This window comes from Serinus canaria, chromosome 20, assembly GCF_022539315.1.
Source record: "Serinus canaria isolate serCan28SL12 chromosome 20, serCan2020, whole genome shotgun sequence".
Lineage (NCBI taxonomy): Eukaryota > Metazoa > Chordata > Aves > Passeriformes > Fringillidae > Serinus > Serinus canaria.
In genome coordinates, this window is record NC_066333.1 from 6466160 (window position 1) to 6493849 (window position 27690).

The 27690-nt window shown below is 42.1% G+C and overlaps 1 protein-coding gene across 4 annotated transcripts in view; it reads left to right on the plus strand.

The window, feature by feature from the left end:
• The first annotated feature begins 11787 nt into the window (after nt 1–11787).
• EYA2 (EYA transcriptional coactivator and phosphatase 2) overlaps nt 11788–27690 on the plus strand; it is an 87962-nt gene continuing 72059 nt past the window's right edge. For all 4 annotated transcript variants that reach the window (XM_030233458.2, XM_050982251.1, XM_030233455.2 and 1 more), the window contains exon 1: nt 11788–11852. In XM_030233458.2, the coding sequence (XP_030089318.2) occupies nt 11788–11852 (65 nt within the window). The remainder of the gene's footprint in view (nt 11853–27690) is intronic.

Below are 27690 nucleotides of genomic sequence, written 5' to 3' on the forward strand. Positions count from 1 at the left end.
GAAAACAAAAGCAGAAAGGGCAGTGCCTCTCTTATCTTCAATGAATGAACAAGATTAACCATAACCTGTTCTCTTCTCACCATACAAGAAATCCAGTGTGTGCTCCCAGCACAGCCACAGATTCACATCTTGTAATTTTTAATACAAGACATATACAGCCTGAGGGAACAAATTACTCTTCTGTATTCAACATGCTTCAGTGCCTTCAGAGGACTGTGCTTGAGAAATACAGTTACTTGGCTTGGCAGAAAAAGCCTTTGAAAACAAAGGAGAGGGCTCTCTGTGATGAAAGTCAAGTTCATCCCAAAAGCAACAAAAGAAAGCAGTTTGGGAAGTTGGACAGGCTCTGGTGGAAAATTGTCCAGACACGAGTTCACTTTCTAAGTGGCACCGTGCAGCAAATTGGTTTTCTGTGCAATCCCAAAGCATGACTGTCTTTAAAAAACCCCAACCAAAACACAAAAACCACAGCTCAAAATGGGCCAGGCTCCATATCCCCGTTTTCCTGTTGGGACCTGGAGCTGAGCTGATGGAATGAGGGAGCCCTTCTCTTCCTTCTCCCCTTGTCTGCCTTTCTTAAAAGCTCAGCTCCTCAGGAGAGATGCTATGTATGCTCTCATGTGAAAGTGCAGGAGGGCTGGGATCTCAAATGCTACTGAAATAAAAATTCCAAAGGGAGATGAAAAGCCTGTGGGTCTCTATAAATAAGCCCAAGTGGGCTGGTTGTCTGATAGCCTTGGCAGCTGTGCCAGCCCGGGGACACTAAATCACTGCAGGGCTGCTCCACACTCACACTGGGACACCCACACCAGAATCATGAGGTTTTAAACACTACAGAGTTTGAGAGATCTCAGTTGTTTCATTCAGTATGAGTTGGTTTGAGTAGAAACTTACTCCATCTCAGAAACAAACAAAAAAATGGAAAAAAACAACCTGAATCAAAACCCCCAAAACAAAAACCAAACAAAGAAAAACTGAAAAAAAAACCTCAAACCAAAACCCCCCAAACAAAAACCAAACCAACATACAAACAACAATAATAATAAAAACCAACTAAACAAACAAAAAACCCAAGGGAAAAGAAAAAACCAAGAAAGAAAAGAGATTTGTCTGTAATGGCCTGACTTCAGAAACAAAACCCCACAAACAGTAAATTCATTTTTACTGAGCAAGGAAATGGGAGACTTTTTTATATTGAATATTTGACCAATCACATCAGATGCTCTGTTCAAATTTTTTCCCCCAGGCTTTTCCATGGGAAAATTTCTATAGGACTGCAAATGTCAAATACAGAAAATATTTCTATTTCTCTGCTTCTATATTCCTCACTGACCCATCGACAATACTTCTTTTTTGAAAGTGCTCTTCATAAGAATCTTTTTCAAGAAAAATCCAATTACAAAGACTGCAACTTTTCTGTTTCCAGAACTGTTTTCAAATATGATATAATTCTATTTCCATTCTAAATGGTCCAACTGAAAATATCAAAATATTGCTGTTTTATACTGCATCCGTTCAGAACATAATTCTAGGTTTTGGCAACTGAACATTTTTGTTTTCCACCTCTGCTGGCAGGGCAGGAGGGTTTCCAATATCCTAACTTTCTCCCTCTCCACAAAAAACCCCAACCAAACCATCAGAGCTTTTAAGAGGCACAAAAAGAGAAATAAAAAGGTTAAATAAAAGAAAGAGTGATATTGCTTAGCCTAGGGGATGCAAATGATGTTTATTTACCCCCTTTGTCTCTAAAATCTTCATAAGATTTAATTAGAATGCCATTTTTAGACACAGCTTTTTTTTATGACTGATTTGAGATTTTCTTATGCATTAAAGTCCAACATTCAAGTCCAAACTACAGTCCTATTATCTCTTTAAAATGTTGCTAGTTCTAAATGCCTCTTTTCCTTAACGGTTCCATGGGTTTGGGAACAATGCAGGTTGTATTTTCCAGTTTACAAGTAATAAAATCTAACTTCCGGAAGGAAACCCAGGATAAAGTATCCTGTCATCTCTCTGTGCAGTGTCTGGTGTATTCATTTGCAGAACAAAGTATGCAAAAATATAAAGAGACCAAGTCAAATGTCATTTTAGAGCAGACACAATTGCATAGGGAATGATAATACCTTGTTTGTGGATCTGCTACTTTTTCTCTAAGTGCAATGTCGCTCAGCCTATTCTGAAAATCTGAATTCACACACCCCCAAATTGTACTGGGTATCTTCCTTGCTAATAATTGCCATAACAACAAAGAAAAGACATGTGCAAGAGTTTACATATGCAGTGCCTATTAACACAGACTCAAAAAAAGAAATCTTGCAAAATCGTATATATGCTCCCTGCCGTGGATTTGATTTTGTCTGGCCTGTAACTAAGGTCCCTTGACACTCCAGTTTTATGAGGGTGTGATGTAGTGGTAAATCAGGGCCATACTGATGATCTAAATCAGAATAACCAGCATGTTTTTCATTTCAGAAGGAAAAAAAAAAAAAAGAGTTTGTGAGAGAAAGTTTGCCAGTTTCAGCACTTCCTGGCCGCCAAGAACATTTACTGAAAATCAATGGTCTGTCCAAAACCTAACGTGAGCAGGAGTCGTAGTGCAGCTGTTCAGAATCTATACTGCTTCCTAGGCAAAGTTTCTAAGCCCTTTCAGTCCTTTAGAATAATAAAAATGATTAATGGTCTCAAACACTGTGAACCAAGTGTTTTGAAGTGTAACCTGCTACTTGTAATGCACTCAATATTTCTGATCTGTATTGTGCTGGCATACGGCGCCTCTGGAAGTTAATGTTAAAATGGGCAATGTTTGAAATGAATGAGGAGGGGTTCATGAAGCCTGGTGGCAAAATCATTTTCTCCCAAACCAAGATATTATTTCCCATCAGTTCATAAAGGCAAAAGAACAAAAAATGACTATGAATATATAAAAATACCTATTATTTTCTATAAATGTGCTCTAAGAGAGCAATGTGGATACCTCACAATGCAGAAAGAAAATGTTCCATCTCCTTCAGCAAAGAGACATCAATTCATTTTGGAGAAAAACAAGCTGGGTCTTCTCAGAGACTGTGCAGCAGAAAGAGGTTCAAAAATGTCACAGAACAACTTCCTCCATCTGGGCCTTCCCTATTCCTGCCCCAGCTGGGCACAGCCCCTGCCATAAACTCAAACCAGTTTGGTCCATGCCAAGAGTTGGTAGAGTCACATAAATAACAGAACCCAGCAAGGCTCAGAAAGTCGCTGGTGGCCAGAGCTAGCAGTGCCTGCAGGGCAGTGACACAGGTGACCTGGGCACCCTGCTGGGCACAGAGCCCTCTCCAGCTGGCACACCCCTGACTGCCAGCTCTGCCTTCCCTGGGGCTGCAGTTGCACAAGAAGCTCCCTCTCACGGGCTGGAGCCAAGCCCGAGCTGTCGGCTGGCGCCTGTTCATCCCGGCCTGTTTGCTCATGCCCTGCACCAACAAACAGATTCTTTTGGACCACAGCTATTGCCAGATATTGGCAGCACCCTGCATGCATGGAGTCCTTAACTGCTCTGAGCAGCCTCACCTGGGCCACCACCCACAGCCCCTGCCCATGGCCCAGGAGCTCTGCTTAGGCTCAGCCCAGGGTACCCAGTCCCTGTCTGGGCTAGAGGCATTTGTGTGTCCAGCCTGGAGTCCTGAGTGAGCTTTGTTCTTGTGCTGTGGGTGGTTTATCTCTGGTGTCCTCTTTGCCCCCTCCTGTCCCCACCTGGCTGGGCTCCCTGGATGTACCCTGGTTCACTGCTCCTCACCTCTGGGGTTCTAAACGAGCCCCACTGCTGGCACCCATGGCTGCCTGGGCTGCAGCCACACTGGGTCCTGAGCCCCCTTCCCTTAGGGATATATTGGCATTTGCTGCTCCCTGAAATACATAACATTGAAGTGAACAGTTAGGCAAAATATCTACCAAACAGGAGAAACCCTGTCCACTGGATTTTCACTTCATCCTGGCTACCTGTACTGCCCTGTCTTCTTGCTGGGCGCAATAGAAGCTTGGGAAAGCATTTTTAGGAACACTCAGTTTATGTTTACAGAGAGGTAATGTGCCAAGTTCTTTTATAAAACTTTCAACTCTAAATTTACAGGCCTTATATGCTATATCATTTTGGGGACGGCATATTGTATTCATTAGATATTTAAAATGGTATAAACAAGGCAGTAGGAGTACTCAAATTGCTGCAAGCCAGATGGAGATCTTATCATAATACCTCCCACAATTTGGAATAAGTTCTTTTTGAAGGTTTCTCTGCTCACAACCTAGCAAAGGAGTGGATCTCCTGGGTCAGCTCTGATCTGGGCTGTGTAGGGCAGACAGTTGCCTGTCTCCTCTCTACTAAGGAAGAACATGAAGTGCTGCTCCTCTGCCCTAATACATGGGAGCAGAAGGGCTTAAACAAAACAGTAGGCTTAAACAAAAACAAAGTAAAAAATTAGATCATGCAAAGTCACATTTTTGGAGCATAAGGGAACATTTTAGTCCAATTATCTTCTTGAGCACAGAAAGAAAAGGAAGCATTTTACCACAGTCAGTTTTTAAAAGAATTATCCTGGGTAAATTGATCTGCAGAGAATTGCCCCCAAAACTATAAATCATATTGATTTCCTTGCTTTACACTCCTAAAGGGTGACCAATGAGTTATAGGAAGGATGCATGAAGTGCTTGGCCTCAAAGATTGAGGATGGGGCTTATTCCTGCCCATAATATGAATTAGCAAAATGTAAATTATCTCTGTCATAACAAACAGGAAGGGAATTATTGTATGCTTGACCAAAAAAATTGAGAATACACTTGTAGTGATTTCCTAGCACTAACTGACTAGATCTGACTTTCTTGAATTTGTTGTATTTGTACAGGAGTTAGGAACGAGCAGTTACTCTTTTAAATTGGGGTGGATCTCTACAGTTTGTAATCCCAAGCAATATGAAATGCAGTACAAGTTGTACTCTGGAAGCACATTTCCTTTGGTACATTCCACTTCTTTCAGCATCTGCCCTTTCATTAGTTTGTAAAACAAATATAAAAGTCCAATGACTACTAATGATGGGAAACTGGCAAAATGTTCTTAGGCATCTATTGTATTCTCAGATTGTTTCAAAATACTTAACAGCCATGGTCTGGAGCAATTTTTTTAATATTGTGTTAAATTTCTAATTAAAGTTTTGCGGCAGCCAGAGTGGCTTATCAGAACAAAAAGATTGGTTTGGCAGAATTGAGTCATGGTCATTCTACCTGACAGCATTCCCTTTTGTGGGAATGTAAGTCTTACTGTGAAAATGTTGTACTAAGCAAACCTTAGTTCCGCTCGTAAATCAGTTCGATGAAAGGTTTGAAAGCCTGTTTCTATGGTGCAGCTAAATTACATTCAAAGTACAACTGAATTTGCCTCTACTTTTCCATCGAGTATAATGTGATTTAAAGAAAGGTTCTTTAAAGATAGAGAACAGTTTAGAAAGCCAGATGAGAATTCCTGAATGAAAGTAGATAGAATTTAGGTAAACATTCTCCAAGTTTAAAATAACAGACTGAAGCATTTGTCTTTGATTATCAATTTTAATGTACATAATAATGAGACTCATTCCCACTAGGACAGGCATGCTAAAAAAGTTTTGGAGTGCTTGCATTCCAGTTCCTAAAATCAAACTCTTCCTTGCAGTCAAAATCAAGAATGGCTTTTGATTCCTGTGTGAGTAAACTTTCAAAATACTTGCAGTTCTACAAGATAAATTAGATGAAAGATTTCTGGGAGACTGCTCAGGCTCTCTGTCCCAGCAATGCTGCTCAGTTGCTGCTTCAGCCCAGCCAGGGCATTTTGATGCTGTTGCATCAAAAGCCAACCAATGCCTAATTTGGAGCCCACCCAAAATTCAGCTTTTTTTGGCTTATAGAAACATCAGCCGCCTAGAGAGAGATACAACTTTATATGGGTCAGAGGCAACTTCAAATTATGTCTTGCCTCATGCACACTGCTCCAGTTGCAATGAAACAGAGCCAGAAGCTGTAATTCATGAGGGGGACTGCCAGCCTATGGAATTTATAAGTCTTCCCTGAAGAGGAAGCTGATATCTACAAAATGTTTCACCTGAAGTGTAAAGAAAAAAATTTTTAAAAATCCAAGGACCCATGAGAAAATAACTGCACAAATCCTTTCCATTTTTACTCACAGATACAGGAGTAGACCATGTGTCTTACTTTTAGATAACTAATACATATTAGATTGAAAGGGAATGTGCTTTTATTAAAAGTTTATATAGATTTTATTAATCTGGATTTTGATGCATGCATTGATTAGGACTGAAAATTGGTCATTTCTCAGCTCTGCTCTAGTGTAAAAAAATCCCCCCAATCTTCCTCTCCAAATGGATCAATGTCCAAATTCTTCCTAGTGATTTTTTTTTTTTTTATTGCTGGTAATTGAAATAACATCAAACCTTAACTTTAAAATATTGCTTTAGCTCAGGGGCAGGTTTTCAAATCTCTCTGCACACCATCATTCCTTCCACCAGCAGAGCCATGGCATTTCCCATATTCAGATCTGGGTTCAAAACTGCACGTGGCAAAGTGAGTCAGCAGGAACCAGGAATTTGCATATAATGCTCCATGCAGGCAGCACAAGACAAGAATTTTGGTCTCACATTATGTGATTAAAAGAGGTCTTGGAAAAAAACTCATGAAGAAAAAAATGAGTCATAATACTTATTTTTCATTTTAATACTTTTCTATGCAAACTGATTGTTTTTCAGCTGTGCTCAAAGATGAAATTTGGTTTACTCCTACTGTTAGAGATGCCTGCAGTAAGAGTGGAGGATCCCAGCCTGAAACAAATCACACATTTTCTGTCAGTGGAAATTTTATTTGTGAAGTTGTATTGTCTGCAGAGTCCAAAACATTTTTCCTCTAAAGCATGAGGAAACAGGAAGGATGGAGTAGAGATCTACTGTTTCTACAGGAGAAATTCCAAGCAAAATAGTGGGAGAGTATTGGGGAAAAAATGGAAAAAAATTCTGGTTTTTTTCATTTCAATCCAGTAGTGGAAATTGATTAATGAAGCCCGTCTGCAGCCGGTACAAAGGGCCAGATCTTCAGCTAATATTAAATAGCAAGCTTCTACTTTTGAAAACCAGAAAGAGGAAGGGGACATAAAACTAAAAAACAAACAGGCCTATTTGATCATTTAGTGGTGAATAGATCAGGCACTCCTCAGTTGCAGGGTTTTATTTTTGTGCATTGTGTCAATGATTAGAAACCATATGTTTTAAGACCAGCTTCAATAGTATCAGTAGCTACAGTCCTGCTCTCAGATTACTTTTTACTGCCTGCCTAATTTTGAGCTTTAATAGCTAACATGCACTTTGTTTATCAGTTACAAATGTTCTGAATGTTGATGAAACAGGCTAAACAACACATATTGGCTTATCATCAATGCCAAAGACTGAGATAAAATTTGTTAAATGTTGTGGCCTGCTACTTTGCAAACAAGGAGTTCTTAGAAATAAGAAGAATCATCTCAGAATTGATGGCTCTGGTTCTGAATGTGAGATGTTAGCACTCAGATCCTGACACAGCTCTTGTTTTCCACAGAAGAATCCATCCTACAAGGAGCAGAGCCTTTTGGCACCAAAAATGCAACCAAGTACAGCACAGTTAAGCCCCCTCGGATGGCACAGTCCCATGTGAAATGCTTTATTGTACTGGGGGCAGGCTGGTGGCATTCAAGTTAAATATATTGAAAGTATTTCCAGAATCAGACCCTTGGTGTCTTGAAGGCCTGAGCACTAATACATGAAATAGGTCATTTTTACATAATTCTGTCTAGCTGTACTGCAAAGAAATTTAATATAATCTCTAGATTATGTTATTTATCCTCTAATTACTTGAGGACAGAGTACCTCTCCTCTGTTTTTAAATTGCTGCATAAATTAACAATGTTCTAACAATAACAGCAGCAGCAATTCAGGACATTTACCAGAGAGAAAGCAACCATTAGCCTTGAGAATGAAATTTCACTGGAATCCACAAAATATTGTGTTAGGAAATATTATGGTTGCCAACTTTTGCAATTTTGTTGAAAGTCTTCTAAAATGTGAGGGTTGGGGTGTTTGGGGTTTGTTTTTGTTTTTTTTCCCCACAAAGCCAGATGGCATCATGTGAAAACATGAAAATGTGAGATTCTCAGTTTTAATTTTAGAAGACAGCTAAGTTACTCAGCATTGTGGTTGCAAACAGAAATTGAAAACATGAACCCAAGGACCAGAGAACAATTAGAAAGAGCCCAAAATGAATTATTTTTAAATTCTTACACTCTGTAAAGCGATTTCTGACTCGAGGTGTTTCTTTGCTCAGGGTAAACCATATTCAGTACCCCAATAAATTCTCTGCATCCTTTTTGAGAACTTTTTACTTTGGTTTATGACAGAGGGTGACATCACATCTTAATTGTGAAGGAGGGTGATGAAGTTCAATACTGGCTAATTTCTTGTTTTTAAAAACAGAACCAGTTGTTGGTACTGATGTAGCTCTCTTCGTTTTGACAATGAGGTCAACAGCAGACACTGGAAATATTTCCTCAAGGGCAATGCATTTCCACAGTAACTAAAATTTGGGATCTAGCTCTTCACCTTCTCCTCAGAGAGGTTGAGGTGTGGCTCTCCTACACTATGGGATAAACCCTCTGGATCCCAGGGTCTGGCAGAAGACAGCTCTCCCTGCTCCCTAAGGACAGGGCACTGTCTGCCTGCTCAGGTGCCAAAGGAGGACCATTATCTCTCAAATCTATGCAGGACACTGGCACACAGCCCACTGATGAGGAGCATTTCCATTTGGAGCTTTCTGCACTGTTTCCATTAAGTCTTTGAGTTCATGATATGTGGGAATGAGCACAGAGTAACAAGTCAAGCAAACCACCTTCTAAACCTGCCTTGGTTTTTGACCAAAAAAAATTCCACCGGTCTGAGAAATCCTGGCATTGTATGGCTGATGATGCCCCAGCCTGATGAAATTTGAGACTTTTGTCAAGCCAACTACAAGGAGTGGCTCCTTGCCTCTCACCTTGCAGCCTGTACCCCGTGCAGCTGTCTGACCCATGCACACCAACCCACAGTCCTGATGGGGCAGAAGCCATACTATTCCCTTGCCTTTCCAAATGGCTTTTAAGATCTACAGGTATTTTCCTGGATGCTAACAATGATGAAAATACTTAAAATACCTAATTGAAAAAATATCCTTTTTTTTCCTCTTTGCCCACCCTTTTCCCACTGTGCCTTTATTACTTTTCTAAATATTGCATACGTTTTTGGTAAATAAGAAGGATATTAGAGTAGACAAATAATGTTTACTCACCAGCTCATGAGAGGTGTTTCTGGCACTGATTCACAAGTTACTCACAACTTACAAAAATTACCTCTACTGAAAGGGACAAGGAGTGTCTTTTTGTGTGCAGGCTGCTGAACAAACAATGAGGTCCTGGTCCCTGCCTGGCTTGCCGTGGCATTACCACAAACAATACTAATTCTTAAATACCTGCCTGACTTTAAGCACTTAGGTAAATAATTGTATTGATTGTTGTAGGACTATTCACATGCATAAAACTAAGCATATATTCAAATATGTTGTGAAATCAGGGGTCGGGAGAATTTTGCAAACAAGGCATTTTTAGATCTGAATTTACTTGTTAAAACCAGCTTCAAAAGGAGCTAATGTGGCAATCAGGCTTTTGGGCACGGCAGGTTGGGGAAGGAAAAGATTTCTTTTCAAGATGGATCCAAGGACTTTCTTGTACTTCGGAGACTCCTCACCAGAACCACAATTACAGGTGAGAAAGGCAGCAAGGAAGCCCCCCAGCCAGTGATTGCTCAGAGTTTAATGTGAGAGCAGTGTAAACTCAGAACTGCAGATAATCCATGGGGAAATCAGGGGGTTAGTGCCGAGAACTGATGGGGAATAACAACTGAAAGAGCTTTGGTTTTTCTAGGCTGGCGGGAGGTAGCTCATGCTAGGAAGCCTGCCAGCTCCACACTGATGCTGGGAGCTTTGTCTCCTTTGGATTGTAGGAACACACTTTGCAGTCAAACTGATCTGAGAGATTTTGATAGTAAAAACAGCTGTCTCGTTGCAATGATGTTTTTGTTCCATTGTCAAAATTTTGAGTTAAATCCATGAGTGGGCTGCAGCTTGTTCAAACCCTGAACTCAACACCCTTTGTGCTCCTTTGGCTTTTCCACTGCGGTTCATGGGATATCTCCTTCCTGAGGAAAGGGCTAGGTGTAATAAAAGCCATCAGGACAAGGAATTGCAGGTCTCCCCCAATGCTTCCCCAGTGCTGGAGAGACAGAACTGGAGGACTGCAGTCTGTCCCAGACTGGTGAGGAGGGGAAATAAGGAGGAAGAGCAGTGTGTGGAAATGAAACACTCCAATGCTGCTGTGGCCAGGCTGCATCCCCAGCGAGCAGGTATGCCAGTGGAAGGGGGAAACTGTCTGGTACCCGAGCAGGGTCGAGGCCAGCATGGGCAAGGGGAAGCAGTTTGTAGGGTGTACAGCACAAGGGGATTCAGGGAAGGGGTGTGCAGTGGGATGTCCCAGCCCCATCTTCCCAGCATAAGCCATCTGAAGGTGCCTCCTGCCACTTTCTTAGAGGACGTGCAAACAAGCAGATGAGGTGCCTGATTGAGGCATCCAGCAGATCAGACAGGAGCACAAGGGGCACATGCCAGACTGCCTCTGTTTTTGGGCTGACATGAGAGATGGGACAGCACCTCTGTACGGCCACAAATCCATTCTGTGTGGTTTGAGGTGATGGGAACTATGGGCAGGGTTTTCCCCTTGGGGAGCGAGGAGCCGTGTGACGCTCTGGGAGTGCAGAAAAGTGACTTGTGTGAGTGATGCTGTTTCTGCAGGACCCATGGCTCTGTGGCACTGTGCGTGTTAAGACAAAATAGATGTCACCAAAACCCTTCCTTTTAAATTGATATTTAAAAATTGTCGCTAGAGACCCGTAACACAAGGACTGTAGTGAAAGTGACTTGTTTTCATGGAAACAGAGGCTACAGACAAGGTGATATTCACATGGTGTTCAAGGGTCCAAGTTCTACCGGAAAAAATTCTTTCAAGGACTTGCAGCTCGATGAAGGCTGACAGCACCAACATAAAACCATAGCCACGGGCGGGAGCAAGCGCGGCCAGCGCGTACCTGCCGCCACTGAGAGCGCAGCCCGGCCCGCGCCTGGTAGCGGCGGCTCCGCGCTCCCTGCGGCTTGGGGGGCGCGGGCAGCTCCGCGACAGTAGCGGGGGGCTGCCGGGCGGCCCCGGGAGGCTCCTCCTCCGCCCCGGCACCGCGGGCAGCGCGGCGCTGCGGGCGCCGGGACGCGCCGCGGTCCCACGCGTGCGGTAGGTGCGCCCCGACGGCGGCGGCGGCGGTGGCACCGGGGCAGCCCCGCGGCGCTGCGAGGGACCGGCGGTCCCGGGCTCGGGCTGCCGCGGGGGGCGGAGGGCCGGTGTGCCGGGCGAGCAACAGGGCAGAGAAGCCGAGGGCAGAGGAGCCGAGGGCAGAGGAGCCGAGGGCACAGGAGCCGAGGGCAAACCCCCGGTACCGTGCGGTGCCGCGGCGCAGCCGTGGCGCTGCGCTCCGCGCCCCGCGCAGCCCGAGGGCGGCTCCGGCGGGAGGCGCGGCGGGGAGGGGGCGGGTGGGCGCGCCCGGGGCGCAGCGCGGGGCGCGGAGCCGCCGCCCCGCTCCGCTGCGCTCCCTTCCGCGGGCATGCGCGCCTGCCTCGCACATGCTCACTGCGCCCGCGGCGGGCGCGCACACTCCGCAGCGCCGCGGCTCCGCGCTGCACCGCCGGTGAGTGGGGCTGGGGCTCTGCGCCCCTCCGCGGGTGCGGGCTGCCCGCCGGGGCTCCGCGGGTGCGGGGCGAGGGGCGCGGAGCCCGTCGGGGGACGGCTCTGGCGGAGCGCGGGCGCGGAGCGGCTCCGGGTGCGGTGCGGAGAGCCAGAATTAGCACGGGGAGTTAATTGCTGCGCAGCGCGCGGTTCGGTTTTACCGTCAAGCGAGCCCCGCTTATTAATGGTTTTAATAGCTGGAGCGTGCGTTTAAATAAAATGAGCCGCTGCACTTTCCCGCGGCTGCTTCTATGAGGAAAACTTGTATGTGATTTATGCTGTTTAAGTAAACTTTTCTGAGTGTTAAATTGTGCTTGAGCCCAGTGAATGGCCTCTAAAGGAAATTATTCGTGGTGTACAGCTACTGTTGTTCAGACATTTCAAATAATGATCTATTCTGCTGTATAAAGTTGTGATTGCTAAAATACATGTAGTGAGCCAATAAACAGTTTATTGGTCTGTATCAAATATTAACAGAAATTTAGTTCAGCGCAGTATCAAATTCACGCATCCCTGAGCGCCGTTAAAAGCGGTGGCAGGAATGGTTTATTGTTTTGTCTCTCTTGTGGACTTCATTAATTTACTGAGAATTTCTTCTCTCTGCAGTGCCATCCGTGGAAGGGTCCCTCCCCTTCTTCTCCCCCAGTTTATTGAGAAAGCATGTCTAAATTTCTTTATGCTAGTCCACATCTGTATGTATTAGGGCAATCTGGTCCACAAAAGATAGCATACATTTAAACTAGTAATTCTGTGTCTAATGTTTCTTAGGTAGTTTCATACATTTAGCATTGCATTGTTTTATTACTTGTTGCTTCAGACAGGATAAATTCTTTCTTATCATCCTTTTTTATGTGGGGAAAATGTTTCCTTAATAAAGCTGAATTTTTATTTCTGCTTTCAAATTGAAGGCGTCGTGTGGCCTCAGATGTAACACAAGCAAGTAGGAAAGATTTGCAGTACAAATGCCTCGAAAATAATCAGTACTCATAGCTGTGGAGACATTCCAGAAACTTTTTAAGCATGTTTTGAAAATTTAATTGAAATGGTAGAGCAGCTGATAACTTGACTCAATTGTTCTAACTTAAAACTCTTAATTAAAAAAAAAAAATCTAAATTTATGGTGTGAAATTGAATTGTGTAGTTACAGAGTCAAATTGTCCACGTAATTCTTGTGCCTTTTCTACTCACCCACCAACAGGTCAAAACATTTGGCTAAATAACAAGTGGTGTATGCTTTTGGTTTTCCGCTCATCGATTTGTTTTGCTTTACTTTGCTCAGCCCACTCCCCTCAGCTCATTTTCTTTTAAAATAGTGCGTGGAGACTCGATTCCCATGACTCGCTAATCTTATCACCATTATTTGGTTGAAATTTTTGAAACGGGTTCCTGTTTCAAATACCTCACAACATTGGCAGCCTTAGGTTCCATTAGAAAAGCTTCATTAGGGAGAAATAAAAATGTTGTTGATAACTCCCCCTCCAACAATAAGCCCCGTATTCAACTCCACGCTGTGTGCGGATATGCCTTGAATTATAAGAAGGAATTAAACTCAGGTATTCACACAAAGAACTTGATCTCAGAATATCACTTAGAGAGTCTCTGTGTTGCTGTGTTGTTATGCATAGCTGGTTAATATGCTTTTCTTTTTTTTTCCCTGAAAATGTAATAATTTAGCTATTAATCCTGCAGATATTAGTTGCATGTTTGATTTTAAGCCTGCGAGGTGTTGGGCTGAATTCTGCGTGGCTCTGTTTGTGTGTCAGTGTGTGTGTGTACACACTGCTGACAAACAAAACAATTAGAGACGTTACTAATTTTCTGCTGTCTTCCCAACTGTTATTTATGATGTGTAGTAGTACAACAGCTATTCTGAAATCAGCTATAATTCTCTTCAGTAAGATTTGTTTCTTCTGTGCCAGATTTTGCAGTAACCAGATGGTCTTAAGGTGTCTTCAGCCAGAGAACAAGCATGAGCAGTGCTGAAGACTAATTATTCCTTGCAGTAAATTCCTTCTGCAATAAATTCACAGGTTGTTAGACCTAATCTGTGGGAATTATTGTAAAGATTGCTTATGCAGTGAAAAATGCTTTTATAAATCCGTGAAAACTAGCAGAAGTTCTTAGAATGCTAAGGAAAATATTTTTGAATTAATTTTGCCTGGCTGGGGTTAACTTTTATTCAGAATGAACTGTTAAATGAATTGCAAGTTGAAATCCTTTTCATAAGCCATGGAACACTGCAGTTTTAATATGAAGATTTTAAATGTATCCTGTAAGTGGAGGGGTCATTTGGTAGACCGTGTAGGGAAGGAAATCTCACACCACTGCCATTCCCATTGTATAGTTAGTTTCCTTGTACCTGTGTATTTTTCACAGCAGTAGCAATGTATATTTGGTTAGTGCATGCTGGAGCGTCATGGATTAACAATCAGATTATTTTCATTAAATTTCACGTTGTACTGCACATGACAGGAAAATAGTTAGGAACAAAAAATATATTTGGAGTTATAAACAATGGTATATATAAAAGTAAAGCCATTTGGGCTTAAATATGTCCTCCTTTTTGTGGCTTAATTTAGTCAAAAATGCAAGATTTATTTTTTTTTTAGTATATGTTTATTAGAAAAAAAGAAATCTAAGTACTCAAACTCTTGGCATTTTCCTCACTTTGATATGAGTTGGGAGAACTTGTCAAATCTCTTTCTCTTCCTTTTCTGCTGAAAATCCTGGCTGGGACTGTTCATTAAGAGATCCCATCAGAAAACAATTGTTTCATGGCAGTCAAATTCTTAAAACAATACTTCATCTTTATTTGCAGATCTTAACTCAAGTAATGATGTTTAACAAACACCTTGTTTTAATTAGGTGAGGATAAGCCCTTCAATTAGGATGCAAATAATTGCTCCTCTTGGTTGGGTCATTTGGGGCCTGGAGGTGCTGCCATTTGCAGGTAGATTTGGTGCTACCCAAGGTTTGAAGCAGGAGAGAGGAGAAATCTGGAATAAGGATTTAAGTCTTGTGCAAAATATTTTTTTATTGCAGCATTCAAAACCCGATCCAGCTCCCTTCTCTGTCAGGCTGTTCAGTTGATCTTGATTTACTGCTGCAAGAGGTGTGAGAGGAAAATTGGATCCAAAATAATGTTCGCTGCAGAGATGGTTCCAGTGAGTGTGTCACAGAGTGAATATTTAATTAAAAATAGTCAAACCTCTTTTCACTCAGTCTTTCTGCTTCTGCTTTAATTATGTATTTTAATTATTTCAAAGATGTGTAAAATGAGATGAGAAAGATTACAAGGGCATAATCCTTCCCATTTAAAATTATTTGTCTGCAGCTGCCTAAATCCTGGCATTAGGAGCCACATACAAACATGTTTATTTAACATCAGCGTTATCTGTTAGATTGTACATGGTTCATTAACATGGAGAGAATACTTTTTGTTTAATAGTGTGTGGGAGCTGCCAGAGGTCAGGAGGGGTTGTTTGCCTGAAGTCGAGATGGCATCTTGGCTTTGCTCTCGCTCTGTTTGTCACCTCCGCTGTGCCCGGAAAACGCTTCCTTAGCGCCGGGCTGAGGTATTTTCCCTGGTGCTGAGGTGCAGAGGCTCTGTGCAAAGCCAGAAGTCTGCTGCAGGGTTGTGGTAAGGTTTATGGGGAATTTCAGGGGAGGTCTGGTGTAATTTGTGGGGGATTGTTGTAGTTGGGGTTCGGTTAGAAAAAGCGGCTTGGAAGGGATGGAGCGGGAGGGGACAGAGGAGCCTGAGATGTTGTGGTGGTGCCCACAGAGTGCATGGTTGTGATGGAAGGATTTTACAGATCTGGGGTGATGGCTTTGGAAACTGAGAGTGTTTTGGGTGCCAGTGAATAAGGTTTTCTTGGTGTTGCTGGGTCAGAGCTGGGCTCAGGACAGTACCTGGGGATGGTGCTGAGCTGCAAGAGGTGGCAGATCCTCTGCAGGGGCAGCACAGGATGGGACCCTTCTCTCTCCACAGAGCTTGTGGGGGGTTCTCACTCTTTCTACTGCTGGATTAGAAACATGCGTGGACATACAAAACCATATCAGGGACTCCAGAAATTCAGAATTACCCATGGCCTCAAGTTTAAAAAGGTCAATTAAAATGTTTTACCGTGACTTCTGTATATAAGGTAATAGCCATGCACTGCACACAGTATTGGGAGAGAGATGTGCATGTCCATCTCCATGCACAATTTTAAGTTTAATTTCAGCTTCTTGAAAATGTTTCTGAATGTTTCCTATAAGTCAGTGAATTTCTCTGTCCTCATTTGGATGATGGAGCTCTTTGGGCTTTTGTGCCTTGGAGGGAGAAGATAATTTAAATTTCCATTAGAAAAAGGTAGAAAATTGCCTTCTTTGATTTTTATCAAGCAAGGATCCCTGGTAGATAATAACCAAAAGGCGTTGAATAAAATGAGCATTGTTGCAGAATTCAAAGTGCAGTGGAAGATGCAATGTGACTGAAGCATACCGCAAATGTGCAGTTTTTATAAAGCATAACAGTAAAAATAGAAGGGCTTTACAAAATAAGCTGAACTACTGTGTTGATTATAAGTTGTAGCTGAATCACCCTTAAGGCCTGGATATTGTTTTTAAAAAGCCAGCAAAACATCTATTTCTGAAAAAATAGCAAGTTCCCTCAGAAGGGGGGAGAGCGGGAGAGAGCAAAAGTGTTATCTTGGAGGAGGGAATGTCTGGGGTAGGGTTTTTTTCCTTTGAATTATTTTCAACAAGTACTTACTCTGTTCTGTATTTTTAAGAAATTATGTGGACAGCAATTTTGTTGCTTTACCAAGGCAGTGAAAACACCAAGAATCCTTTTTATAATTTGGAAAGAATGTCAAAAGAATGAAGTAGTTAAACCTAAGTGTATTAGATCATACGCCTTAAATGCATAAATAAGCATAGCTGCAATCACAGAAACCAATGTTAAAACCACCAGGAAAACTCACCCACAAACCGTAATGACTTAAAGGGAATGACCTCAGCCATTGTGAAATTTGTGCCTATTTGTTGACTGACATTTATGTAGTAGAGGCAGGGTGCATGTTTTGTTGGGGTGTGGGATTTTGTTATTTGCAAAACTGCTGGGATTTTTTTGTTGTTGTTGCTGCCAGGTTTGAATACAAAGAGTGAAAACGAGCTCGAGGCTGTGAGAGCCTGGATCTGATTTGGGCCGTAGCAATTTGGAAAGCAGGTGAAGGATTTGTTATTGATGCACAGAGACTGGTGGAACTGAGGTTTGTTATTCAGATGTTAGGAACTTCCTTGATGATAGCCCACTTCTAACTTATTCCCAGCTGGTTTTCTGTTAAGGAAATGAAGGTTTAAAGTATTTGGTTACAAACCTGAGATTTCTTCACGTCCCTGTCTTTGTGTGAGTGCTGCATGAAATGCTGGTGTCATTCATCTCCCCTCTGCTTTTTGGAGAGGAAATTGATGCATGGTAGAACCTCAACTTGCCTTTGCTGCAACACCACTTAATAATTCAGGGAATTGGAAGTCTTGAATTATTTTAACTATAATAGACTTCTTCAGGAATATTTTTACATAAACCAGCATTACAGACTTTAAGCTCGACCAGAGCCATGTCTCTCTGCAAACAGGATTTCTCTCTGTTGCCTGCTCCTGGATGTGGGCTCCTACTTTTATGGGTTGCAATAATTAAAGAAGTTCCAGTTTTAATTGTCCCTTTTTAGATGTGCAGAGAGGTTTGAGAAAATGGGTCAGTTCATGCTGTTGGCTTGAACACCCAAGTCTAGACATTCGGTCTCGTCGTGCAGAAACTCTTGTTTGCCGGCCCTGCTTTTGAGAAGGAAAGCAACCCAGCTAAATAAAAAATTAATCCTAAATAAAGAAAATTATTTAATATTGGTCAGCCCAGATAGTAACTGGTCAACCCACGGAGAGTTGGTGCCTCTGTCTATGCTGGAAAGAACAGACTTCACAGAGAAACTCAACCAGAACGGGACTTCCAAAGACAGGGGGACGTGGGGAATGTTCCTTCAACTCAGCAAATGCCTTAAAAACTGGACATGCCTCTAGGATTACTCAGGCACCCACAAGACACAGTGAGGGGAAAGTGGGGCAGGCATCTGAAATGTTTTTGTTTTTTAAATAGGTTGAGTAAGCAAAGCAGTCTGGGGGCCCCAGTTATTTACAGCTCTGTCTGTGCACCACGCAGAGAGCCTCATCAGCTGTCCTAACAACAAGTTTTCCATCAATTGCAAATCGTGTCTTCTGGTGACACATTTGATTTGGCTGTTTGCTGTGTAATTGTCCTACAGCTACTCTGGAAATGACTTTGATCAGTTTTGAATATAGATCTGTATCACTGCTTTTGATTCCCCATGCGACTGCTGCTCTGTGCTCAGTTACCATCCGTAGAGTTTAATTGCAACTATCTGACAATTCTTTGTCTCTAAGACGAATCAAAATGTATTTACAAAATACTTTATCTTCTGTAAATGTTGACAGTGTGTACTTCATTTTTGTAAGCTATGTAAATTTATTATTTTTCCCCGCTACTGTGGGTGAAACAAGACAAAATCTTGACTAAAATTGAGCAATACTTTTTATTTGAAAAAGAGAGATTGTTTTTTCCACCCCTTAACAAACTAAAAAGCACCATTTTTTTCTGAAAGACGACACTTTTTTAAGTAAAACATGTGAATGTTATTTTCACTGTATCCAGATTTTCCTTTTTAGTCTTCTTTTGTAGGCTGACTTTATTTTTGAATTTATAAACCCATGTTTTTTGCTAGCTTACATTTGATAAGTGCTGTGTTGGTACTACTCCTCTTCACTGTGATAGAGTTAGGAGTAAGTCAGCCTTAATGCTTGTAGCAAAATACATAAATTTTCTCCTTCCCAGTGTTCAACTGTGCATAAATGTATTAGATCCAGTCGTGCTCTCACTGCAGTTCCCAATAATTTCACTTAAGTAAGGGTTGAACTTTTTTGAGTGGGAGCAGTTTTAAACCTTCTGTACTTGTTGCAAAACTGCATTTTTTATTTATTTTTTTTAATCCCATCATAACTGCTGCCGATACAAGTCCAGCTGACTTCAGTGCCTGAGCCTTGCAAAAACCAGAGTGGGAATCAACATCTTTCTGTGCTGTCCATGCTCAAATGTCTATTTGCAAATCAGCAAAGTTTCTAGCAGCAGTTAAAAAAGCTGAGAAATCTGAATTGGGTGGAGAGAGGGAGGTACCACAGCCCTTTTGGTACCAGTGGTTGTAACCTCCTGTTCCAGAAATTTGCAGTAATATGACTTAGTCTGTGGTATCACATCTCTGACCTAGTACTCCTAAGTGTGTTGGTGGAGTTAGGTGTGTTGCAGGAAAATAAGGCAGACACCATTTTCCTTTTTATTTATTGAAATAAAATGATGAGATCCTTATTCTGTGCAGCCTTGGTGGCCTGTTGTGTAAATACCTGCATTTAATTTCTCTCTGAATAAGAGGCAAGCTTAGGTCTCTGACCAGAAATACTCAATCATTCAGCAATGCTGTAAATGTGTGTCACCCTGCACAAAGCAATGTAAGATTATGTTCTGAATAGCCACTTTCAGAGACCTTTGCTGTCTTTCCCTCTTCAGTGTCTCTTCACCTGAGAACTCTCAAGTTGTGGTTTAAAGGAAGGTGTGTTCTGCCTGTTATATATGATTTCATATTGTTTGTTTGGCAGCCATCCTTCCTGTTCACTGCAGCAGATGAATATAATTTGGGGAGGAGAACTAGATGGGGAGGGGGCTGAGGAAGCCAAGTGAGTCTGCTGTAAAAATATTTGAGATGCAGCAAAACCTTCTGGGCTAGATAAGTTCTGAAACACCCCTTATGCCCCCCTGCAAATTAGGGGTGGGGTGTGGAGACAAATGCTTGGTTTTTAATTGAGTGTAATAAAGGAAGACAAATCTTGGTTTCTGATTGAGTGCAATAAAGGATGCTGCTGCTCAAAGTTAGAGGTGTTGGTGCTGGAGCTTGATGCTTTCCTTCTCAAAGCCCAGGGCTTCTCCTTACCCCAGCCCCCTGCCACAAATGAGGATTATTCAATCCCAGCAGTGGTGTAACCATGTCTGTGGTGGAGCAGGGTGGTTCCTGAGTGATGCACAGAAGCCCTGTGCCCTGGTTTAGAACGGGAAGTGGAAAATGAATATTGTTTTGAACTTGAACTCTGGGAGCAGACAGAAGGTAATTATTGGAGCTGGAACTCCCCCGGGAGCAGCGGGGGAGTGATGCTCTGCTCTTGTCAGGAGCACTGTGGGATCTTAAATGCCTCGTAGTGTTTAATGCTTTGGTTTTACATTTCTGCTTTTTAATTGATCTTCTGCTCTTCTCATTTCTTGGCAAATAGAGGAAGAAACAATTGGATGTAGATTTAATGTGCTGTATTTATTGAGGGCACACTTCTGCCCTCCTTTTGCTGGTGGGGCAGGGCTCTTAAATTTCAGTCTTGGTGTTACTTTAAAATTAACTCCTTTGCTGCTGGCTTACTTAGTGGACCTTTTATAATCTGAGAAATTAATGGATTGATGATTAAAAGCATATAAATCTATATGAAGCCATTGAATCAGAAGCTGTGAGCCACTTCTGTAGTATTTAGCTTTGGTTATAAATTTATCTGTTTTATGAAGTAGAAAACCCCGCTGTAATGACACAAAATCTGTGTGGCTGTAAAGTTAACGTTTTGAGAATCAACTTTTTAATAATATATTGCTACTAAAATAATAGTAGCCTTCTAGTAAAAAAAAAAAAAAGGTAAATCTCTGCCTTCACTGAATATTTTGCTGTATTTCAGTGGTCTGTGGCTTCAGTAATCTACCTAAGTGGTTTTACATTTTTTTCCCCCTCTCTTCTGGCTGCTACTTTACAAGTTCTTCTACAAAAAATAGTGAGTGCAATATTTCTCCTTTTTTTACAGACTGTGTGGGGTCTTCTGGAGATTTTTTAAATACTGTTTCTTATTAGATAATTAAACAAGGGAAAATATTTTTCTGTTTATTTCTACCTATGGTAGTACATGGATTTTCTTCTCAAAAAGGAATAATTCCCTATTTTAAAAACACCATGTAAAGTATAAAAGTGAATTCACATTAATTTTCAAAGTATAATTAAATACACACTGTTTTGGTCTCCCTGACCAAATTCAGAAGACTATTTCAATGGTGATGAGGTTTTAGAGGCAGTAAAATTAAGTCACTTTAAAAGAAAATTGTGTGATGATTTATTGTAGCAGAGCAGGTGAAATTCCTCTCGAGGTTTTAATATCTTCCACCTGGTATAGAAATGAAAAGAAAATATTCTTTAGCTGGTGACTAATTTGTCACTAATACCCAGGGGTTCCTTCATTACAAAGCAGAGATGTCAGTTCTAAGAGAAACGTACGGTGAAAAAGCCAAGTGGAACTTCCCGTTGGAGGCAGTTACAAAAAGGAGAAAAAATAAAGGTCTGGAAAGCAGCTGAAGTCGTGTGAAGGAAGGCTCTAAAGCTATCAATCAGGGCAGAATGCCTGGGGAAGGATTTTACCTGCAGGCTTCAGTGGAATTCATGGAGGGAAGTCACTGGATAGAGCTCCCGAGGAGGAGCTCTGGCACGCAGCAATGCCCAGTTCTGCTCCCAGCTGCACGTACTGATCCTGGGGATTGCTGCTGGAGGAACTGGATTGCTAAAAACAAAAACCAGCCACACTCTGCTTGCTGATGGCTTTTCTTCTATATCATGTTGTTAAATGAATTACATCCAAGGCTTGGGTAAAAAGCTGCTAGGGCATATCTGCAGCTCGAACCTTTCAGCAGAGAGCGCGGTGTTTGTGCCACATCAGTGTTTTTCTCAAGTCGTTTTTCTCAACAGAAAGTTCCTCCAGTGTTCAGAGGCTGGCGTGGTGTCCTCACTTTGCCTTTTGCTGCAGTAACACAATTTTAACTTCGCTCTTGTCCTTCCAGAGCTGCCGTTTCCAACAGCTTGGAGTGAGGGGGAGCGTGAGCCAGCGCAGTCCCAGGGGAGAGGGAAGTAAGGATTTCAGTCTCTCTCCCTCAAGAAACAAGCTGCTGAGCCTGCAGCAGCAGCACTCTTGCTTCTTCAGGGCTTTCTGGTTTAGTCCAGCCCAAAAAGTTGCTCAGGAAGAGCGTTTGCAGTAGATGTCCATGACAGAGGTGGTGATTCCGAGTCAGGACTCCAGTGGTGTTAGAGATTTGGGAAGGAGAAGTGAGTGCTGCACCAAACAACATGAATGTTGGGAGCAACCTGCCCAACAGCTTTGTGGTGGAGGTGTTTATGTCTCAGGGGGAGCCCTGGCATGTCCTGCAGACTCCAGGACATGGTAACACAGTTCTGTTTCTCACTGGGAATATTTAACCTCAGCTGTTCTTTGGTTAGTTGGAGAAATGGAGGATTTTGTGTTCTGTCAGAAGGGGATTATTGGAAAGGAAATTTATGGGATTTGCAACATTTCTTCCAGTTATAGTGTATTCTTCAGTCAGAGCACTGAGGTGAGTAAGAAACTCTTGCATTTGTGCTGGGTTGATGATGGCCAGATGTGCACCCAGCTCCTCACCTGCTCCCCATCCTCAAAAGGTCAGGGGAGAAGATATGAAAAAGAAGCTCATGGGTCAAGATAAGAACAGGGAGATCACTCACTATCTCCCATCACAGGCAAAACAGACTCAGCTTGGGGAATGATTTTGATTGAAAATGTAGTTGTACTTGTATGGTAACATGCTGGCTGTGAAATGTCTTGTCTTTTACATGAATTCCTGAACTAGGAACATTTTTTTTTTTGCATGTTCAGGATCTTATATTTCCTAGATATGTTTTCTTAAGTGTGTCTTCTGATTTTAAGTTGCCAGAAAGTTTGTAACTGCTCTGAAGACTGGAAAGGCTCCTGTAGGAGACTTCTCCTCTTCCCTGCCTCTCCAGAGGCCAAATCTTTTTTAATATTTGGGGGTTTTTGCCTGTATTTTATTAATATTCATATCTAAGGTGAGATGGTCTTGCCAACAAATGGTGGCCATTGTCTTGATTTGAATCATGCATCCAAGGTTTAAATAACATATAAAATTTTCTTGATGCATTGGGCTTCAGAACTTTTCAGACAAGAACCCTAAGCTTGCATGGCAGCACTTTTTTACCTTATTTATGCTCCAGAAAAGGCATATTCAGTTCCTTAAGAGCCACTTGCCATTCCTGATGGTGATGGCAGCTCTGTGCCTAGGAAGAGCCTGGAGAGTGCAGGGCAGAGGTTTTCTGAGGAGGGTAAATGATCCTGCTGTTCTCAGTGGAATTAGGTTTACTTTGAGAGGGATCTTGCTGAAGATTTGCCTGTAGCTGCTAACAAGGTGGTAATGAACGTGTGCTGCTGGTGTTACTGCATATATGAATGTGCCAGATGCTCTGGCAAGCTAACATTTTGTTGTGCTTCTTTTTTCTCCTCGAGATAGCCTTACATTTATGTTCTTGTCCTGGGAAGCAAGTTAGAGAAGTCATTTGATCAGCAGTGAGCTCAGGAGAGAGAGCTCTATGTAAGCATTTTTATGTTTAACCTGACAAGCCAAAGTCTTGCCCCAAAATGTTGTCTGCTACTCTCCAAAGAGGCTGTCAACCCTTCATTAATCATTTAGTGGTCCTTCAGCTGTACAGTAAACAAAACCCACCAGGCCTGTGTTGTCCTGCTTGCAGCCAATTCTCTTCTGCTCAACACCTCATGGAGAGCTTGGTTTGAAACCCAATCTAGCGAGGTGCAGCCTTCCCCAGCAGACTGCTCTTAATGGCCCAGATGTCTCCTTCATCAAAGGGCTTTGTTGTGCCAACACGATGCTCTCTGTCTTTCCTCAAGTGGAGGCTCTCATCCTTGATGCAGATACCATTACCAGAAGAAGCAGAATGGAACCTGCAATGTCGTAGTCTCTGGAACTCAAAATTTTGTAATTACTCTTGGCGTATACTCGTGGGAGTTACTTCATCCAGGGGTTTTTCAGCATCACTGAAAAGCAAGCTCCAGATTTTGTTGTGTTTATTTTTGTAGTGCCTGAAGTGGCTGATGCACCCTTGTGACTTTTGGAAGTGCAATTTGGATTGCATTCTGCAAATTAAATGTTAGTAAAGAAGAAATAGCTGGGATGTGATTTGTGGAGGTGTTTTTCACAATGTCCCCTGACAGTGAACAGTCGGGTGCTCAGATGTTGGTGTATTACTTGTGCTAAAGGAAGTCAGAGTTTAGTTGCCAAAATCTGATTTCTTTAACTTGTGAAAGGATGGAATATAGGTATGCTTTGCCCTGAAGCCTTAGCCTAGAAGTTACACAGCAGTTCCCAGCACGGTAAATTTGAAGATTTCCAGGCTCACTTAAGTGCTGTCAGCCAAGGCTTGTGTTCAGTCTTAAGCATTTTTCGCTTCACTTAGGAGAGCCCAAAATAATCAGTGCTTGGAAAGGAAGCTGTGTTATCCTGACATGAGTTTAAAAGAAATATTACTCCCAGATTGCACATGTCTAAAATACACTTCTCAGATTTCTTCTGCTGAATGTTAACTTACAATGGTGAAGGTAAGTGACTGTGAAGATAATTTTCATGTTTAATTAGTTGTGTGCATGATTCATATGTATTTTATTCTCATTTCAGTTTCTTGCCAGCCTTGTATTTTTATATTGCTGTAAATCTGTGAGTGTGTATTTGGAGGCAGTACTTGTGGAGTGATGGCCACCAGCTCTCATCTTTTTGAATGTACTAAGTCCATTTTTAATCTGAGGATTTTAACCCTCTAGATACTGATGAGGCAGATTTATTTTTTTCCAATACAAAAGAGATAAAATCCAGTTGTCTTTAACAATGCATGTAATCTCAGAAGAGTAAATCCCAATGCTTATCCCTTAAAAAACTCCTCAGAGAAAGAATTGCTTGGAGGAAAGAACCTGCTAAGCTTTCTTTGGCTTCAAAATACTTGCAAGTACCCTGAAGCCAGCCACTGTGTTCACTGATACTAAATGTCAGTGAGCAACCTCCCACCCATCCCTAAATGCAATTTAATTTTCTGGTTCTCTAGTTGAACTTTTTGGCTCTGTTTTTAACTGCAGTAGATGACTGACAAGCTGTAAGCATGACAAGAACTAAACACCCAAAGTGCTGCAAATACCTGAAGTAGATATCAAATAAAAATTTGCTTAAAAGTCTGGTTATGGGTATAATTTATGGATTAGGTGGTATGGGCAGAGTCCTCAAAGCCATTAAATTAATCTCTTTGTCAGGTAACACAATGGTAAAAGTGGTGCCAACTTCAGCTGTGTTGGGGTATTTAATTGTAATCCTGTTTTTGCAGAGAAGTGCAGGTAGCTGTCACCTCAACAGGGGAGCAGTTTGGGCTTGCCTTAGGTGGCAGTGGAACTGAGGCACCCCATGGGCAGTGGGACCCTCCTGAAGCAATGGTGTTGATAGATCCCATGTATGAAAAAACTATATCAGAATTCCAGATTATCTGACTGGGAGCTGTGTCCTGCTCAGCCTGGCTGAGTGTTCCTGTCTCCTCCTCAGTGATGGTGCCACTGATGTGCTGCATGCTGGATCACCAAGTTCATCCAGCAGAAAAACAGTAAAAGATGAGTTTGTTGGTCACAGCAGGAGGCTGTGGCTGGCCCAGGGACAGGTTGTGTCTTTGGTCAGGAGTAAAGCCTCTGAATGTTTACAATCAATAGGAGTAAATCAAATCCCAGGGTAGATGATGATACAGTTTTCAATTAACCATGGAGAGCTGAACTTCCAGGCAACAATTTGGGAAAGAAGCCAATTTGCAAGTAGTCATTGTGGCTGTTGAGGATTGATCAGCTTAATACTTCAGTTTACATGGGGTTTTTAACGTTCTCTTTTATTCACTTAATTTATAAAATTTCAACCCTTACCTGGCTTGAACTTCCAACAGCATGTGCCAAGTCCTGTCCTGTTCATTCACCTGTTTCCCAAGGGCAGTTTTAGGTAGGTATTTTTGAAATATGCAGATTAAACACATTCCAGAGAGGTTCAGAGGAAGATGGGAAGTTTACTGCTGCTTGCTTTTGTAGCAACCAGAGAAGCTGGAGGAGAATCATGGTTATGTACTGAACGACAGGAGTGCTTGCCCCAGTCATAGGAAGCCCAGGACAATTTCCTCCATGTGCAGGCTGTGTGAGACATCCTCAGTATATAATAGTAACACACTGATCCTTATTTAATTCCCATTTGGAATCTTGTCAGAAGTGACTTGCCCAAAATCTGACACTGTATTAGTAGGACAGTGATGAAAACCAGGTATCCTTAATTTCTGAAGTCATTGGTGTATTACCTGCTTCAGACCTCTCTGAAATGAGCTGTAGCAATCCCAGTTGCTTGGTTGCAATTTGTAAATTGTATTTTAAAATAGCATTATCTCTTCCTTCAAGGGGGGGTGATAGGATTGACTGACAAACCATTTTAATTACTTCATATATACAAGGAAAACTTCTCTCTGACAAAAACATATCTTGGCTCTTGGTACTAACTAGCTTAACTTAAATTTCACATCTTGCTGCCAACAGCTGCCTTACTGAGACACAGTGCTCATAATAAATGAAATTTCATGAAAAAGAAAAATGAAAACTTTGTTCCAGCTGGATTGTAAAGGCAGTTGGAGCATTTCTATCATAAAGCTGCCATCCACATAAACATTGCAAATTAGTTTTTCATTTTTAATAATCAGGATCAGACCTTTTCTTATTATTGAGGCAAACACAAGCTATTAGAACCATACCATTTCATTCAATGTCCATTAGCTGTTGAATCCTGTCCAGAGTTAAGTGTTGGAGTGTTTGGGGAGAAACTCACCTTTTAGTTTCAGGTTTTCAGGTTTCTGACAACCTCCTTGGATGAAGACCCTGAAGTGAGCAGGCTGCTGTGGCCCTGCTGGGTAGCACTCAGAGGGGTGTTAGTTACATCATTGTTGAAAGCCCTGCAGCTGGTGAGTGCTTGCCCAGACTACCAACAGGAATCTCAGCTGAATTATCACACACCCTCTCTGCACATGGAAGAGATTAATTCTTATAGCCACAAACAGAACGAACACTTTGTACTTGGTACCATCCTGTAAGTTCATGCTGAAATACAGTGCCAATAACCAGCTCTTTACCCAATAAAATCACAGTTCTAATAACCATGTGTTTTTACAGCATCCTCATCCCAAAGGATCAAAGCAACATTGATTTATTTAGCTTTGGGTCCCATCCCCTGTTCTCACTCCTTCCCTTGCTCCCCATGAGCTCAGCAGAGCCATGTGTGAGCTGGAGCCCAACTGTTGGTGTGTAGCCCACAGCAGGGAGGGACACTCTGCAAAACCACACCAGAGAACATTCTAGCCAGTGGAAGTGACAGGCAGTGTTGTGGGCAGGCAGAACACAAACACGAGAGCCTGCTTTGGCCAGGGGTCAATATCCACACCTCCAAACTGCTGTAAAATTTGTTATTGACAATAAATGGATTAAAAGTTTTAAAATTCAGCCTTTCAAAAATTACACTGCATGTTACATACAATTTTGCCTCTGTATAGAAAATTTTGTTAAAGACAGAACTGACCTCCCCAAAACCTGGCTGAGGATGTCACAACCAGTGTTGGTTCAAGGCACTGGAGGGGAGAAATGTTGATGTGAGTGCCTGAGGCAGCAGGCAGACATTGTGCACTTGAGGTGCCAGCAGCAGGATTTTGTCCTTTAGTAAGAAAAGGTGAACAAAGCTGTCAGGGAGCTTTGCCACCCCATGGCTGAGCTATGGGTAATGTGACCCTGCTGCTGTG